The 15,941-nt window shown below is 34.5% G+C and overlaps 1 protein-coding gene across 2 annotated transcripts in view; it reads right to left on the bottom strand.

Annotated features, from left to right (window-relative positions):
- The window catches only part of spire2 (spire-type actin nucleation factor 2), a 35,578-nt gene that overhangs the window by 878 nt on the left and 18,759 nt on the right, over positions 1-15,941 (bottom strand). Inside the window, exons 7-15 of one of the 2 annotated variants that reach the window (XR_003935681.1) lie at positions 15,803-15,920; positions 13,468-13,634; positions 12,453-12,666; positions 8,559-8,686; positions 7,689-7,826; positions 7,457-7,524; positions 6,234-6,261; positions 6,006-6,040; positions 4,041-4,138 (exon numbers count right to left, since the gene is read on the bottom strand). Coding sequence is in view for 1 of the 2 variants with exons in the window: in XM_030137333.1 (XP_029993193.1) it covers positions 4,041-4,138; positions 6,234-6,261; positions 7,457-7,524; positions 7,689-7,826; positions 8,559-8,686; positions 12,453-12,666; positions 13,468-13,634; positions 15,803-15,920 (959 nt within the window). In the remaining variant the exon portion in view is untranslated. The remainder of the gene's footprint in view (positions 1-4,040; positions 4,139-6,005; positions 6,041-6,233; positions 6,262-7,456; positions 7,525-7,688; positions 7,827-8,558; positions 8,687-12,452; positions 12,667-13,467; positions 13,635-15,802; positions 15,921-15,941) is intronic. The other variant, XM_030137333.1, reaches the window with a different exon arrangement.

Raw genomic sequence — 15,941 nt, 5'->3', positions numbered from 1 at the left:
CAACACATCCACACCTTCCAAAAAAATAACAAAATAGTTCCAGTGTCCCTGTATGTCAGCGTCATGTTCTGTCTGAATCAATCCCCAGTTGAATGTGTGAGGTTGTCAGGTTCTGTTCTATGTTCCAGTCCTGTGGTCTGGATGCAGATCAATCTAACTATAGAAGTGGGCGGGACTTTCACTGGAGGAGAACTCAACTCATTCAGTCAAAGTCCATATATGACTTCTATCAGTGATCAATAGGAACTATATTGATATCTGTAACCATTTACATGTTAGAAACCATCAAAATATGGACCATTAGAAGGAAAGGCACATTTTTAATATTTCAAAAATTCAATGCCTAAAATCACGGTTTTTGTCAGTACAATGCCAGAGCTATTGATGTAAGAACTGAAGTGATTTTGGTTATTATCAAGAAAACATGGAAAATGGACGGATATCAGCTCTGAAATTAAACTACTATGAGCTATTTTTGTTGTTATCATTATATTTGTACAAACAAATGTACCTTTAGTTGGACCAGGCATTAAAATGAACAAGAAACTGAAGAAAACAAGGGTGGTCTAATAATTTTTTCCGCAACTGTATGGTCATTAAATCTACTTTGAAGTCAAATAAACAGTGTCAGAACCAAAGGGTTCACTGTGTTGGAGTAAACCCCACATCAGGGACGCTAACGACAAGATTAAGGTCAGCTCTTCTGATTAAAATCACACTAACATTTGCTGTTTTTAAAGCGATGTGGTCATTACAGCTGCACAGTCTCTGATAACAGGTGTTAATAAAGGATCAACCCATCTGGAGCGGAAACGATAACAAACCACATATGGACACACTGGACACAAACAACAACAACAACAACAAATGGAAAATGATACTTGAAGGTTTAGATCAGGGGTGTCTAACATACGGCCCACGGACCATAACCAGCCCACCAAAGGGTCCAAAGGGATGAATTAATGAAATGCAAAAATTATCCTGAAGATATTAACAATGAATGATGTTAAAATCATTTTAGCTCAGGTTCCACATTCAGACCAATATGATCTAAAATGGATCAGACCAGAAAAATAATAACATAATAACCTATAACTAATGACAACTACAAATGTCTCTCTCTTTTTTTGTGTAAAAAAGTAAAACTAGATGACGATGGTTACATTTACAAACTATCCTTTAACAAAAATGTGACTCGCCTGAACAAATATGAACAATATGAAATTTCTTAGGAAAAATTACAAATTTTAACAAAAATATGAATTCTTCTTTTTTAATTTTAGAAATAATGAGGAAAATAATAAGGAAAATGAGCAAAAATGGCCCAAAAAAATGAATAAAGTGATAAGAAAAACAAACTGAAAAAGAAGAACAAGAAGAAAATAATGAAGAAAATGAAAGAATGCAACAGAAACATTACAAAAATAATACAGAAAAATTAAATGAAATAATTCAAATAAAATATTCTGCCTGTTATGATGTTTTGTTTGTAAATGTTTTGTATATTTGTAGATCCACTGTAATCTGTAAGTTGTAATGAACTTGTGTAAATGATAAACTGTGGCAGAATATTGGTAGCATTACACTTATTTTACTTAATACATTTCATTTTTTTGCTGGTTGTTCATGATACTCACATTTTTAAAGGATAGTTTGTAGATGTAAAAACTTTCATTATGTAATTTGACTAATTTTTTTCACTCTAAACTCAGAAAAGTCTGGAGTTGACATTATTTTTTTTTTATATTATGACGTTATTTTTTTACTGGTCTGGCCCATTTTAAATCATATTGGGCTGAATGTGGGACCTGAACTCATGGTTTAGATGATGGAATGAAAAGTACATCGAAGAAATATAGGAAAAAATAATAATTGAATGTACAGTTATAAATCAGTAATTGGATCAAATTCACACCAAATACAGTGTGAATGTCTATATTTTTTACTGACTCTTAAATTTGTATCATTACAATCTGCTCTTTTGAATTTAACAGATATGGAAGTCAGTTATTAATGAATCCATTTAATAAGGTTGTTCATATTTTCAGTGTAATTTTTGCATTTCATAAATTCATCCCCTGGGCCAGATTGGACCCTTTGGCGGCCAGTTTTGGGCCACGGGCCGTATGTTTGACACCCCTGTTGTAGACAGTATTAAATTAGGGTTCAGATCTGTACTGGGTGATGACTTCAATTACATTATTGAATCTGTTCAACAGTTGCAGAAATGCGTCTCGTATCGACTTCCTTCCTCTGTCACTTCCCTGTCTGCCTTCACACGGTGAGGAGCCCAATGACAGCTGGGTAATTATTACATAATCACTGCTTAGAGGAGGCCTGGCACCGATTATATAACAGAAGGAGAGGGTGAGTAGTATGAGGTGAATGGATTTAACAGCTGATCCGTGATTGGTTGAGGCCAGCGCAGACGCGGTTGGCGGAGGTTATCAATTAGTGGCGTGAGGGCGGGGCCAACAGAAATAGACTTAACCTGTGTTCTTAACCGTGGCTTTGACCTTGGAGTCGGTGAGTGGAAGACAGGAGTGTCAAACATACAGTTCGCGGGCCAACACCGGACCTCCAAAGGGTCCACTCAGGCCCAAAGTGGAAAAATTACACTGAAGATATTAACAGTGAAGGAACTGGTTTTAGTTCAGGTCCCACATTCAGACCAATATGATCTGAGGTAAAATAATATAAGAACTAGAAGCACTCAGAGAGCGCAGACCTCCACCAAGGCAGATCAGTGCCCCCCCCACCCCCGATCACCACCAAAATTTAATCATTTGTTCCTTGTGCCAGTATCAACATCTCCTGAAATTTTCATCTAAATCCGTCCATAACTTTTTGAGTTATCTTGCACACAGACCAACAGACAGACAGACAGACAGACAAAAACATAACCTCCTTGGAGGAGGTAAAATCCTGTAATTAATGACAGCTACTTTAATGAAAAAAAAAAAATTTAAAAATTACATTATGAAAATGTTTACAACCATCCTCTATCCTCTGACAACATTTTTTAATAACTTGAAAAAATATGAACCTGAAATATCTAAAGAAAAATAAGTGCAATTTTAACAAAAATAATAGACTTTTTTTTTTTTTTTTTGGAAATGAGGAAAATAATGAGGAAAATAACCAAAAATGGCCAAAAACTGAATAAAGTAATAAGAAAAACAAACTAAAAAAAGAAAAAAATGAAAAAAATAAAATAAAATAAAATAAAATGAATGAATGAAAGAAACTTATTTTTCTTAAGAAATTTCCGTTTTCCAGGTTATTCACATTTCTTTTGTTAGGATAGTTTGTAAATGTAAATACTTTCATAACTGAATGTTATTTCTACATAATGAAAATTCCAAATTCCAAACAGTTCATGCTGATTTGACATATAAACATAATATTTATAATCAATATGATATTTATTTTAATATAAAACTAAATTATTTGTGATTGTTTTATATCCCAGACCCCTGGTAGAAAACAAAACCTGAATTCAATGTGTCCACACACTTTTGTCCATATAGTGTATGAGTTTGGTAATTATGCTATAAGGCCAATGATGTATGAAAATAATGTGCAATAGAGATGTTAATTAGAGATATAGTGTATGACAAGGTAAGAAAACTTAGAATATAAAAGTAAAAGTAGTCTAAAAAGGAAAAATGTGCACATATTAATGTAAACATACATGTACCAGGTATGAGTGGTTATTACAGATTACAGTCAGGTTTGGTGTGTGTTAGTGTGTATGGCCCAGGGCCTACATTATTGCTGTAAATTTAACCTTTTTCTTTTAATTGTCTTATGTTTGTGTTTTAACTGTGTAAGTTTGTAACTTTGTTTTGTATTGACTTTGCATGAGGTGTTTTTCCACCACTGTCTGTGGAAATGAAGCAGAGTTCAAAGGGAATTAAAATGATTTGTTTATTACTGACTCTGGGGCTTTGAGGAATAAACTCAGACAGCTTTAATAAATGTAAATGCGTGTTTTCTCCAAATGCGTCTGACTGTGGTGTTTCTGTGGACGGACTCACTTATAGACTTGGCTCCTGTGTCCGTGGTTCTTCGGCGTGCCGTGGAAGCCCACAGTGTACACAGGAATGTGGGCCATCTTCTTAGAGGGAATCTTCATCTGAGGAAGAGGAAGAGGCACCACGAAAGGAAAACAGTCAGAGACGACGAACTGTTACTGGTGTACAAAAGTATGTGGACACGTTGAATTCAGGTGTTTCTTTTCTAACAGGGGTCTGGGATACAAAACAATAATGACTAATGTCAGAATATAGTTTTGTATTATGGGATAAATATCATTGCATTGGTTAGTTTGGTCTAAATTGTCATCTTTGCTTCCAAAATACCTCAGAGAGGTTTTTTTTTACTTAATTTCTCTCTACATTGATTTTGGTTTTTTTTTTCTATGACTATGATTTTAAATGTTCTACCCCTAAATTTGTAAAATTATTTACTGGCTGTAAATAATAATTTTCTACCACAACTAACCATCTACTTTCTTCACATCTCACTGAGGAAGAAAAATCTACCATTAAACTTTAAAGAAATATCGATGTTTTTTTTTTTATTTTTATCTTTATTTTTTAATCTCAAATTATCATGAACAGGACATATTGCAGCTGTAGACATGTGTCCTAATATTTATGTCCATATAGTTTATAAACAGCCATCTCTGAGGCATCTTGGAAGCAAAGATAACAATTTAAATCAAACTAACCAATGCAATGATATTTATCCCAATATAAAACTATACTGTGACATTAGGGCGAAGTCAAGGGAAGGTTGGTCAAAAAAATTTAAATTACAATAATCTACACCAAACTTATATTTCTGGGTAGGTAATTACTTATATTTTCAAGAAAATGTATTTTGAAATGAGGAAAAATTTGTGAAAAAAAATTTGAGGAGTTTTATGAGTGTGAATGTTTGGAAAGCGGCAAAGTGTTGTACCGTCATTCTGGGTTCATTTTATAAACCCTTATAAATAAATGAAATTTATTCCAAATACACTGATATTTGACTATTATATTACTTATATTATATTCTAAACACAGTTTAAAATTAATAAATCCATATATCTATGCAAAATACATTTGAATATAATGTTAATCTTATTTGTATGTTGTGAATAACTTAAAAAATAAATAAATAAATAAATAAATAAATAAATATATATATATATATATATATATATATATATATATATATATATATATATATATATATATATATATATATATATATATATGATATTGAAAATTGAAATAAAAAATGTTTCATTTGATATTTACTTTTGTTGTCCATCCCTGACACTGCCATTTGTTAAAACTCTTTCTGTTTAGGTATGATCAAATATTTTTTTCCCCTAACCAATTATTAGGTTGTAAAATAGTGGGTTTAAGGTATACACTGAATACATTTTAGGATGAAAATGTCCGAGGAACTTCACTTTTGAGAACTTTGTAATTCTTGCAAAAAATGGACGTTTATTTTTTGTCCATCCATGACACAGTAGTTTTTGATATTTTTCATTTAAAAATATTTGAAACAAAAATTTTGCCCTTTGAGTCTGTTTAAGATGATTTAGACCTTTACAATTGCGTCTAATATTTTTCTTAAACTTGTCTGGTTCAAAAGTTATGCATTAAAAACTAGTGGGCTGTCCATCTGTGACACGCTTGACTTCGCCCATTAGTCATAATTGTTTTGTATCCCAGACCCCTGTTAGAAAAGAAACACCTGAATTCAACACGTCCACATACTTTTGTCCATATAGTTTAGGTCTATTCATACGATCTACAACGTATTCACCAAACAGATTCCACACTTTAATAACTGGCATTCATCAGCAGTTAAGACTTAAATGGAAATATTCAATATGAACAAACCACAAAAATATTACAACACAAGGACGGAACAGCACAGCACACAGACGAACAGACACACAAACCAGCAACACAACAGAGACACACAAAGCCCAAACCTACAGAGAACAGAACCACATATCCAACACGGCCAGGGACTGAGGCGACAAATAAAAACGACAAAAGAATTAACATCAACACAAACAGCAGAACAAAATACACACCTGGCAAAATAAAATAACATGTGGTTTTAAATAAAGAATGGGGAGGTGACTAGTAGGCAGAGGGAAAAACAACAAAACTACAGCAGGAAAGTAGTGTGTTTAAACTGCAGAGACATTAGAGTATTACCTTTGCACTGCAGGATCCACACACAGATCTAGAAAGAAAACAAACAGTAGACTTGAGCTGAAATTTTACTAATATACTGATGTTTAGTGAGATGAGACAAAGGAGCTGAAAGTGAAGACAGGACACATTAACCCTTCCACATCTAATGATATATGTTTAACACCTGTTGATGCACTAATCCTATCAATACGTGTAAATAACTGGTGTAAAATACAGTTTGTCATCTTTTCACGGTCATCAGATATGACCCATTTGGACGTTCAGAGGCTCCGTAGTTACCATGGAAACACCGTCCTCTTCTATAAAATTGATTCACCAGTAAAACCCATGGAGTTGGATCAATGACAGTGGATGGAGACATCAGGCTTATATTAAATAATAAATAAAATGAACAAAAGTAAATTTAAAAAAAATGTACAAAATAATAAATAATATGAAAAATATGCCAAACATTTACTAAAATGAAGTAAAAAAGTATAAAATGAGCAAAAAAATTACTAAAAACAGCCAAAGTGATCAATACAATGAACAAAAAATAATAATAAATCAACAAAATAATAAGTAACAGGAACAAAATAATAAGTAACAGGAACAAAATAAGCCACAAACTGAACAAACTTGGATAAAAACAACCTTATAATACATAAGGTTGTAGACAGTTGTTTTTCTGTTCAGTTATTGATATCTTTGCTGAAAAAGTCACTTTTTCTTTAGTTTTTTCTGTTTTTGATATAATAACCCTCAACTTTAATCTGAGCTTTAATGAACATTTACATGATCAGTGAATTAAATACAGAAAAACACATGATTTACACAAAAAAAATGCAAAATACAGAGGACAATATTGTAAGAAATGGTGATAAATCACTTTAGAAAAGTTATATACAGAGAAAAAAAAATTCGGAACTGTCACAAAAGGTGCTCTATGTCTTTATGGGTTAATTAAAAGACTTTTAATTTGAATTAAAACCTTCAATTTATTAAAAAAGCAGCATCTATATAAACATTCATTGATTTTCTGAACCACCAGTTGACATGTTTTTTTGTAGTTAAAACATTTTTAACTTGTATTTTTGTTTTATTGCAATAAGCCAGGTGATCAGTTGTTGTTCTAACACAGAATAATATGTTGTTTTAACAAATGGGCCAAATGATATCTTACAGTGTATTGTCATAGTTGACCTCTGAACCAGATTTTAAAGGAGGATTAAAGTGTTTTGTACCTTTTACACAGTAAGCAGGTGGACGGCCAAGAAAACAGAGGGAACTTCACTCTGCAGCAGCAACAAACCTGAAGCAAACACACACAAACCCACACACACAAACATACACACACACAGACACAAACACACACAAACATACACACAAACACACACACAGGTACAGTTACAGAGTGTTGACAGTAAACGCACCACGCTGTCAGACCGAAACTGTAACCACTGCGGCCTCCGTTACCTTTCCTTTCTTCAGGTTGTTGTACAGTTCTTTGCTCTGAAGAAACTTCTCCATCTCTGCTTTGACCAGAACTCGGCGCACGTTGATGACCTCATCGACTGTTAAGGCCAGACTCTCCACGGGATGGCTGAACTCGTCCTGAACCAAATAAATAAATAAATAAATAAATAATAATAAAAAAACACTTCTAGAATGACTCATTATGAGTTACTTATGCAAGACTATGAGCAATTTTTTAGTTTTGGTTTCATGAGTTTTATTCAACTTTTGTGCTAGTTTTAGAAGTTCATGTTTTCAATTATAGAAGCTGAAAAAGGACAAAAAACATCTAATATCGGCTTCAGGTATTTTATTGTATTGTACTATGTAAAACTGTGCTTGTGATGAATAAAACCTTCAGAAAATCTCATCTTATAGGTATCATATACGGATCCGTTTTTTTTTTTTTTTTAATTAACAGTCCCATTAGGGTTGGCAATAATATAAATAATGATAATAATGATGCTGATAATCAATTTATCATTCCTACATGTGCGTTACGGATCAGAATTACAAAGGCACAAAACATTTAGTAACTGGCAGAATATTGTTAAAATCTCTGGTTGTTCATAGTTTTTTCAGGTTTTTCACATTTTTTAAAGTGTAGTTTGTAAATGTAAAGATTTTCAGAATGTTATTTTTTTTGCACTAAAAGAAAAAGAAACATTTGGAGTCATTATTCTAGGTTATTATGTTATTATTTTACTTTAGATCATATTGGTCTGTATGTAGAACCTGAACTAAAACCAGTTTGATGTCTTTGATTGTTAACATCTTCAGTGTAATTAACCCTGTTCACACACACTGAGTCTCGTCCTGGTCGTTACCCACCATCCACTGGTGCTCGTCTCCAGTTCTGGATCCTGACGTGGGTTCATATCCTTCCGTTGTCTCGTCGACGGAGCTGAGTGACAGACGGGCCGGAGAGGGCGGGACCCAGCCATGAACCGGGAAGGAGGCTGTGGTGAAGAAGAAGAAAACACAGAGGGAAGGAGGAGGAGAAGAAGGAGGAAGAGGAGGGAGAGGAGGAAGAAGATGAGGAGGAAGAAGAGGAGGAAGAGGAAAAGGAGGAGGAGGAGAGTTTATCAGGGAGGAAGTTGGACTGAATCAAACAAAACAAAACGCCCTATCCTCACTCCACCAGAGAAGCCAAAAAAAACTAACATTTGAAAGGGTGGAGACCTTTCACTGATTATGTCCAAAACATAAACATAACACTTGAAGAGGATGAAGGATGTTTATAGACCATGTAGATACCATGTCTGTGAATTTTTAATGTATTGTTTTATATAAATGGGGGTGGGACCTTTCTGTGTGGAGTTTGCATATTCTCTCCGTGTCTGCGTGGGTTCTCTCCAGGTTCTCTGGCTCCTCCCACCATCCAAACACATGCACTGATAGGTTAATTAGTTAATCTAAATCGCCCATAGGTGTGAATGTGATAGTGATCGTTTGTCTCTATATGTTCAGCCCTGTGATGAACTGGTGACTCGTACAGGGTGAACCCCGCCTTCGCCCCTATGTAGCTGGGATAGGCTCCAGTGACCCCCGTGACCCTAGTGAGGATAAAGTGGGTTCAGAAAATGAATGAATGAATGTTTTATATAAATGTATATATAAGTGTATTCCTGCTGCTTAAATTAAACTTGCACAGAGTAAATGTAACACAATAATTTCCCCAGGGTTTAATAAAGTATTCTGGTTTTGGTTCTGGTTCTGCACCAGGTCAAAGTGAATGAGAGGAAAAAGCCACAAACCCTGGTCCAACAGATGTGTGAACTAAACCTCAGTCTGGTTCAGGATCAGTCCATGGACACTAACACTGATGGGTATTATTTATGTAGTTTCAGTGCAGTGGTTTGATCAGTCTGAGATATATATATATATATATATATATATATATATATATATATATATATATATATATATATATATATATATATATATATATATACACACACACACACACAACAGTAATAGTTATTGATGGGATGCTATCATTTGTTCTATTTTTCAATAATTTAATACCTGACCTATTCTTTATATGGTCTGTATATATTAGTCATATATCATTAGCCTTGTAGCATAATTGTCTAAGTCATACTTTTGTCCAAATTATGATATATGCATAAGATGAAGCAGAAGTTTTGGGACAGTGAAGTTACACAGATATGACAATTTGGACAAAAATATGATTTAGTTAAATGTGAAACTATGTATTTTGGGCAATCTACTGTTCGAATCATGGAACATCAAAGACAAAAAACTGCTGGCTATACTATTGGCAGCCAGTAAGAAATCAGTCACGAGGAAATGGTTGAAAGTAGAACCACCCACCATGAATGGATTGAAATTGCCTTTAGAATTATGTTATGGAGAAGATATCCTTTTCCCTCAGAGATGAAAAAGAAAAATTTTATAAGATCTGGTCCAAATGGACTGAGTATGTAAAACCAGTCAGATCTGATTTCATTTGAAGGTAGTTGCGCCTTGTGGGAACCTATCCTCTTTTTTATGTGATGTTTTGATTGTGCCAGGTGGTGCGCTCCCCTCTTCTGTTTTGTTGTGTTATTGCTTCAACTGGAAAATTAGTGATCAGTAAAAGGAAATCCTGGAAGGGCAGTGTGGATATAATCACTCAAACTTTCTGCATTCATCCTTTTTTATTTTCTTGAATGACTAAGGCTGTAATTAATGTATGTGATGGACATTTGCCTTTCCAAATAAAAAGACAATTACAAAAAAAATAATAATAATTTAGGTGATTATGCTACAAGGCTAACAATAAATTTGTTGTTGAACAATAAAAGTTCATTTTCTTCCGTCTGCATTTAGGACAACATAAAAGTGTTGAAGAGATACAATGGAATAAGTTTTACATTGTGTCATTTTTTTCTTTAACTTATTACCTTCAATATTCTGGAGTGTTCTGTTTAAATTTCTTTTTGCCTTTTGTTCCTCTTTATATTTTATTCCTACTTATGTTTGTAATACAGTTTATCGTCGTCCTTCAGTCTGTGGCTGTGACGGCGGTGCTGGGTCTGATTCAGATCTAACACATGCCTCTTCCGTCCTGTAAATGGAAGGCGTCACTGTGGCTCTAATGGAAAGTAAACAGGTAAACACCCTCAGTACACATCATTTGGATCAGCTGTTTAAGGTCCATCCTCATGCAGTCCAGGTGTTTGGAGCCCCCTGTTGGCAGACTCATGTACTACATCATACACCTCCTTGGAGCCTTCATTCACTTTGCAGCCGGAGACAGGACTGGGCGCTGTTCTTCAAACAATTACCTCTGGAAATGGACGCAGCGCTGCTAATGCACCAATCACAACCTATCAAATGGATGCGAGCCGTTTACAGGGACGAATGTACAGCAGCAGGTCAAAGCCATTATCTCCCACCGCCTTTACCACGTTACTCTATATCAGCACATCTTCAGATTCGATTAGAATCCATCACAGCCTTCAGATAGAGGTGCATGGCGTCCCTGCAGCGTGGAGCCTGCAGTATTTTAACATGACACTGCTTCCCTAGTTATAAGGCTGGTTTATGTACAGTTTCCTGAAAAAACACTTTTTACAAATACTTGTGATCCACTAACAAACAGTGTCATTTAGAAACTCATGCAATTTGTTTTGCAAATACAAACTACATGCACCAAATGTTTAAATTTCTAAAAGGCCGAAATCAAATCAAGCATCAGTTACATAATAATATGTTTCAAAAAGACAAAAAAATTAATTCTGATTTTTGGCACAGTCTCTGCAATCTCATAAAAATATGATTAATTCACCTCCATGCCAGCAGGGGGCGATATGAGTACAGTTTAAAGTGGAAGCTTCACATCCTCTCTTTAATTTAATGTTCAGACACTATAAGATCAATAGATATTACATTATACTGTATTTTGGACGGATTTAGATTCTTGCCACTCACTATGGTCGCTGCAAAATCTAATAAAGTCTGTTTAAAACAGGGGTGGAATTTGACTTTTTTCCTCTAAAACAGGAGTGTCAAACTCATTTTAGTTCAGGTTCCACATTAAAACCAGTAAAATAATAACATAATAACCTATAAATAATGACAACTACAAACTTTTCTTCATGTTTTAGAGTGAAAAAAGTAAAATGTCCTTAAGGAAAATGTGAATAACCTGATCATCTTCAAATTTCTAAAGAAAAATAAGTTTTAAACATATCTATACATTTTTCTCTTTTTTTAGTGCAAAAAATTAAATAAAATAATTAAAATGTACATTTACAAACTATCCTTTCATTAAAAAAAACCTGAAACACCTGAAGTTTGACAAAAATAAGTGTAATTTTAACAATAGTATGACTCAACTTATTGCGTCTTATATCATAATGTTTAGTGTATTTGTAGATCCACTGTGATCTGTAAGTTATAATGAACATGTGTAAATGATAAACTAAGGCAGAATATTGGTAAAATTGCACTTATTTTGTGTAATAAATTTCAGTTTCTTCATGGTTGTTCTTGTTATTCACATTTTTAAGGGAAAATTTGTAGATGTAAACATTTTCATGATGTAAGTTTCCTTTTTTTCACTATAAAACAGAGAAACGTTTTGTCATTATGTATAAGTTATTATTTTACTTTAGATCATATTGGTCTAAATGTGGAGCCTGAACTAAACTGAGTTTGTTGGATTTGATTCAATCAAAGACTGTGTGTAATCCTATTGGTCCAGTTTGTACCGACCTCTGTGATTGAGTGGCGGTCCGGCCCCCGTCAGCGTCCTGGCCCGTGGTCTCTCCCCCCTCAGCTTCACCCCCCCCAGATGGACTGACTCCGACAGCATCTCCCCGCGGAGCAGAGCCAGGTCGTGTTCGGAGAAGGACCGGTCTCTCTTCAGGGGTGTCGGAGAACTCTCAGTCCTCCTCAGCTCGCCGCCGCCGTCTGGAGACTCCTCCTCCTTTACGGGGACGGAGAACAACCAAGACAGAAGAAGAAGAGGAAGATATAAACTGTTCCTGATGAATCCACTCAACACATAAACTGGACCATTGTTTTTATTACTGAATTGTTAAGTGTTTATACTCTCATATTGTATTTGTTGTACAACACTTTGATAGAAAGTACTTTATAAATAAATTTAAGCCCAGACAGACAAGATAGTTTATAAACTATATGGACATAGCAACTCCGGTCGAGGGTCGGTATCCTGCATGTTTTACATATTTCCCTCTTCCAGCACACCTGGTTCAATTAATGATCAGCTCATCATCAAGCTCTGCAAAAGCCTGATAATGATGTATTGGCTTCCAGGTGTGATGGAAGAGGGAAACATCTGAATCATGCAGGATACCAGCCCTTGAGGACCAGAGTTGCCCACCCCTGCATCATGTCTACAGCTGTAAGATGTCCTATTCATGATGATTTGACAAATAAACATCAATATTTCCTTAAAGTTTAATGGGAGATTTTTCTTCCTAACTGAGATGTGAAGAAAGTAGATGGTTAGTTGTGAACAGATCAGAGCACGAAAATATTTTAGAAATTTAGAAGTAGAACATTTAAAATCATAGTCATGAATAAAAAAAACAAAATCAATGTTGAGAGAAATGAAGTAAAAACCATCCCAGACTCCTATTAGAAAAGAAACACCTGGATTCAATGTGTCCACATACTTTTGTCCATATAGTGTACTTAATAAAAGCATAGAGAAGCACAGCGTCAGGTTTTGGTGTTTACTACAACCCCCTCCTCATCTCACCTCAGATATGTTCATCTCCTCCATCTCGGCCAGAGTCGGGGCTTTGAGGAGGATGCGGGGGCGGGACGATGGGCGGGGCCCGGGCTCCGAGACGGACAGGTCGATGCACGATGTGGATTTGACGTTACAGGGGCAGGTCTGAGCCAGGCAGGGCAGAGAGCCAAACGCTGAGGAAGGACGAACCGAAATACAGCAACAAGGAAACATGAAGAACACTGAGATCAGACAGAGGAGAGGTCACAGCCGAGAGGATACTGAGCAGAGAACGATGACGTAAACAGGAACCAAACTGGAGAACAGGGGGTCTGCACGAATGAACTGATTTGATTAACAGTTCAATGGGCCTCACTTAGTTATTATACACCAACATGCACAAAAATAGTAAAAAAAATACACTAAAATACACAATAAATATGATAGAATACACTAAAATATACAAAAAATACTCAATAAATATGGTAGAATATACTAAAATATATAAAAAAAATACACAATAAATATGATAGAATACACTAAAATATACAAAAATACTCAGTAAATATGGTAGAATATACTAAAATATACAAAAAATACTCAGTAAATATGGTAGAATATACTAAAATATACAAAAAGAAATATACAATAAATATGATAGAATACACTAAAATATACAAAAAAAATACACAATAAATATGGTAGAATACACTAAAGTATACAAAAAGAAATACACAATAAATATGGTAGAATACACTAAAATATACTAAAAAAAAAATACACAGTAAATATGATAGAATACACTAAAATATACACAAAAAAATACAAAATAAATATGATAGAAAACACTAAAATATACTCAAAAAATACACCAAATATACACCAAATTGCACTAAAATATATCAAATATGCTAGAGTAAACTAAAATACACTACAATATAGAAGTAATCCACTAAAATGCACTAAAATATAGAATAAAATGCACTAAAATACACAAAAAAATTCTAGAAAACACTAAAATACACCAAAATGCACTAAATTATACACTAAAATACATGAAAAAAAAAAATTATAAAATGCACAAAAAATATACTAAAATCCACTAAAAGCTAAAAGCTTTTGGCTTTTGAAGGATTGTTCATCTTGACCGGTTGTTGCAATGATTGGCTCTAATTCATTTTAGCTGTTTGATCATATTTATTAAAGTGGGTTTTTTTTGTATATGAGTCTTAATAGTTTGTTTTTACTGGTTGCCACATGTATATGTTGCAATGACGATAAAGAATATTCTAATTCTAATTCTGTCTTTATTCCGTCGTGTGTTCAATGATTCCTCCTGCGTTTCAGAATAAATACACTGACCTTAATCTGTAAGAACATGATCAATATGTGTGAAATACAATATCTGCTCCATTTGTACTGGAGCTGGAAATGGACAAATACTCCAGTTACACACTAGAATACAGCGTACAAACTTTATGCAGCAGTAGTGTGACCTTAAAGGACAGAAGTACAGAGAACCGACCGGAACATTCACCTTCAGGTTAATGTTTACCTCGTCAGTAACAGAACAAAAACATAACCTCTGTCACACTGAATATACACACACACTGTTACACACTTTCATTCAGTTATGTGTTGATATGTGAAAACGTGGTAAGATCATGTGTATGTCTACATGTTTAAAATGTTGGTTTTATTTATCATCTGAATGTTTTATGCTTATTTGAAACTTTTCTGGTCAGTTTTTCTTTCTAGAAAGCTTGGCTGTTAAGGTTAAGTTTAAAGAAAATGACAAATTAAAGAACAAATTGTTTGTATTTTTTGTATTAAAATGTGCAGTTATCATTATTTATAGGATATTATGTTATTATTTTATTGGTCTGACCCAGCCCCAAAACTATGCTACAATACACTGGAATCCACATAAATACACTAAAATGCTCTTGAATACATAAAAAAAATTCTAGAATATGCTAAAATGCACAAAAATTACACTAAGAAGGACTGAAATATACAAGAAATATGCAATAATACACTGAAATCCACAAAAAGTCCCCTTAAATGCACTAAAACACATAAAAATATTGTAGAATACACTAAAATACTCCAAAAATCTACTAAAATGCACAAAAATATACACTAAAATACAATTAAAATGTACCAGTAGCCAATTACTTCTGTCACTTTAGATCATATTGGTCTTGATGTGGAGCCTGAACTAAAATGATTTTAACATCACTGATAATCATTTTTCCATTTCACATATTCATCCATGGGCCGCTGTGGACCCCTGGGGGGCCGGTTTTGGCCCGTGGGCCGTATGTTTGACCCCCTGGACACGAGGTGAGTGTTCTCTTACGTCTGGACTTGGACGGGGTCACGGGCCGGAGCTTTCTCTCCTGTTTAATCTCAGCGAGGACCAGGTCATGGAGCGACTGCTGCTGGGGGGGAGGAGGGGGGAGGCAGCGCTCAGACACCTGGGGGGAAGGGGGAGGGGG

Source organism: Sphaeramia orbicularis, chromosome 6, assembly GCF_902148855.1.
Source record: "Sphaeramia orbicularis chromosome 6, fSphaOr1.1, whole genome shotgun sequence".
In the NCBI taxonomy this organism is placed as follows: Eukaryota; Metazoa; Chordata; class Actinopteri; order Kurtiformes; family Apogonidae; genus Sphaeramia; species Sphaeramia orbicularis.
The sequence above is the reverse complement of the archived record's forward strand: the minus strand, read 5'-3'. Positions and strand labels throughout refer to the sequence as shown.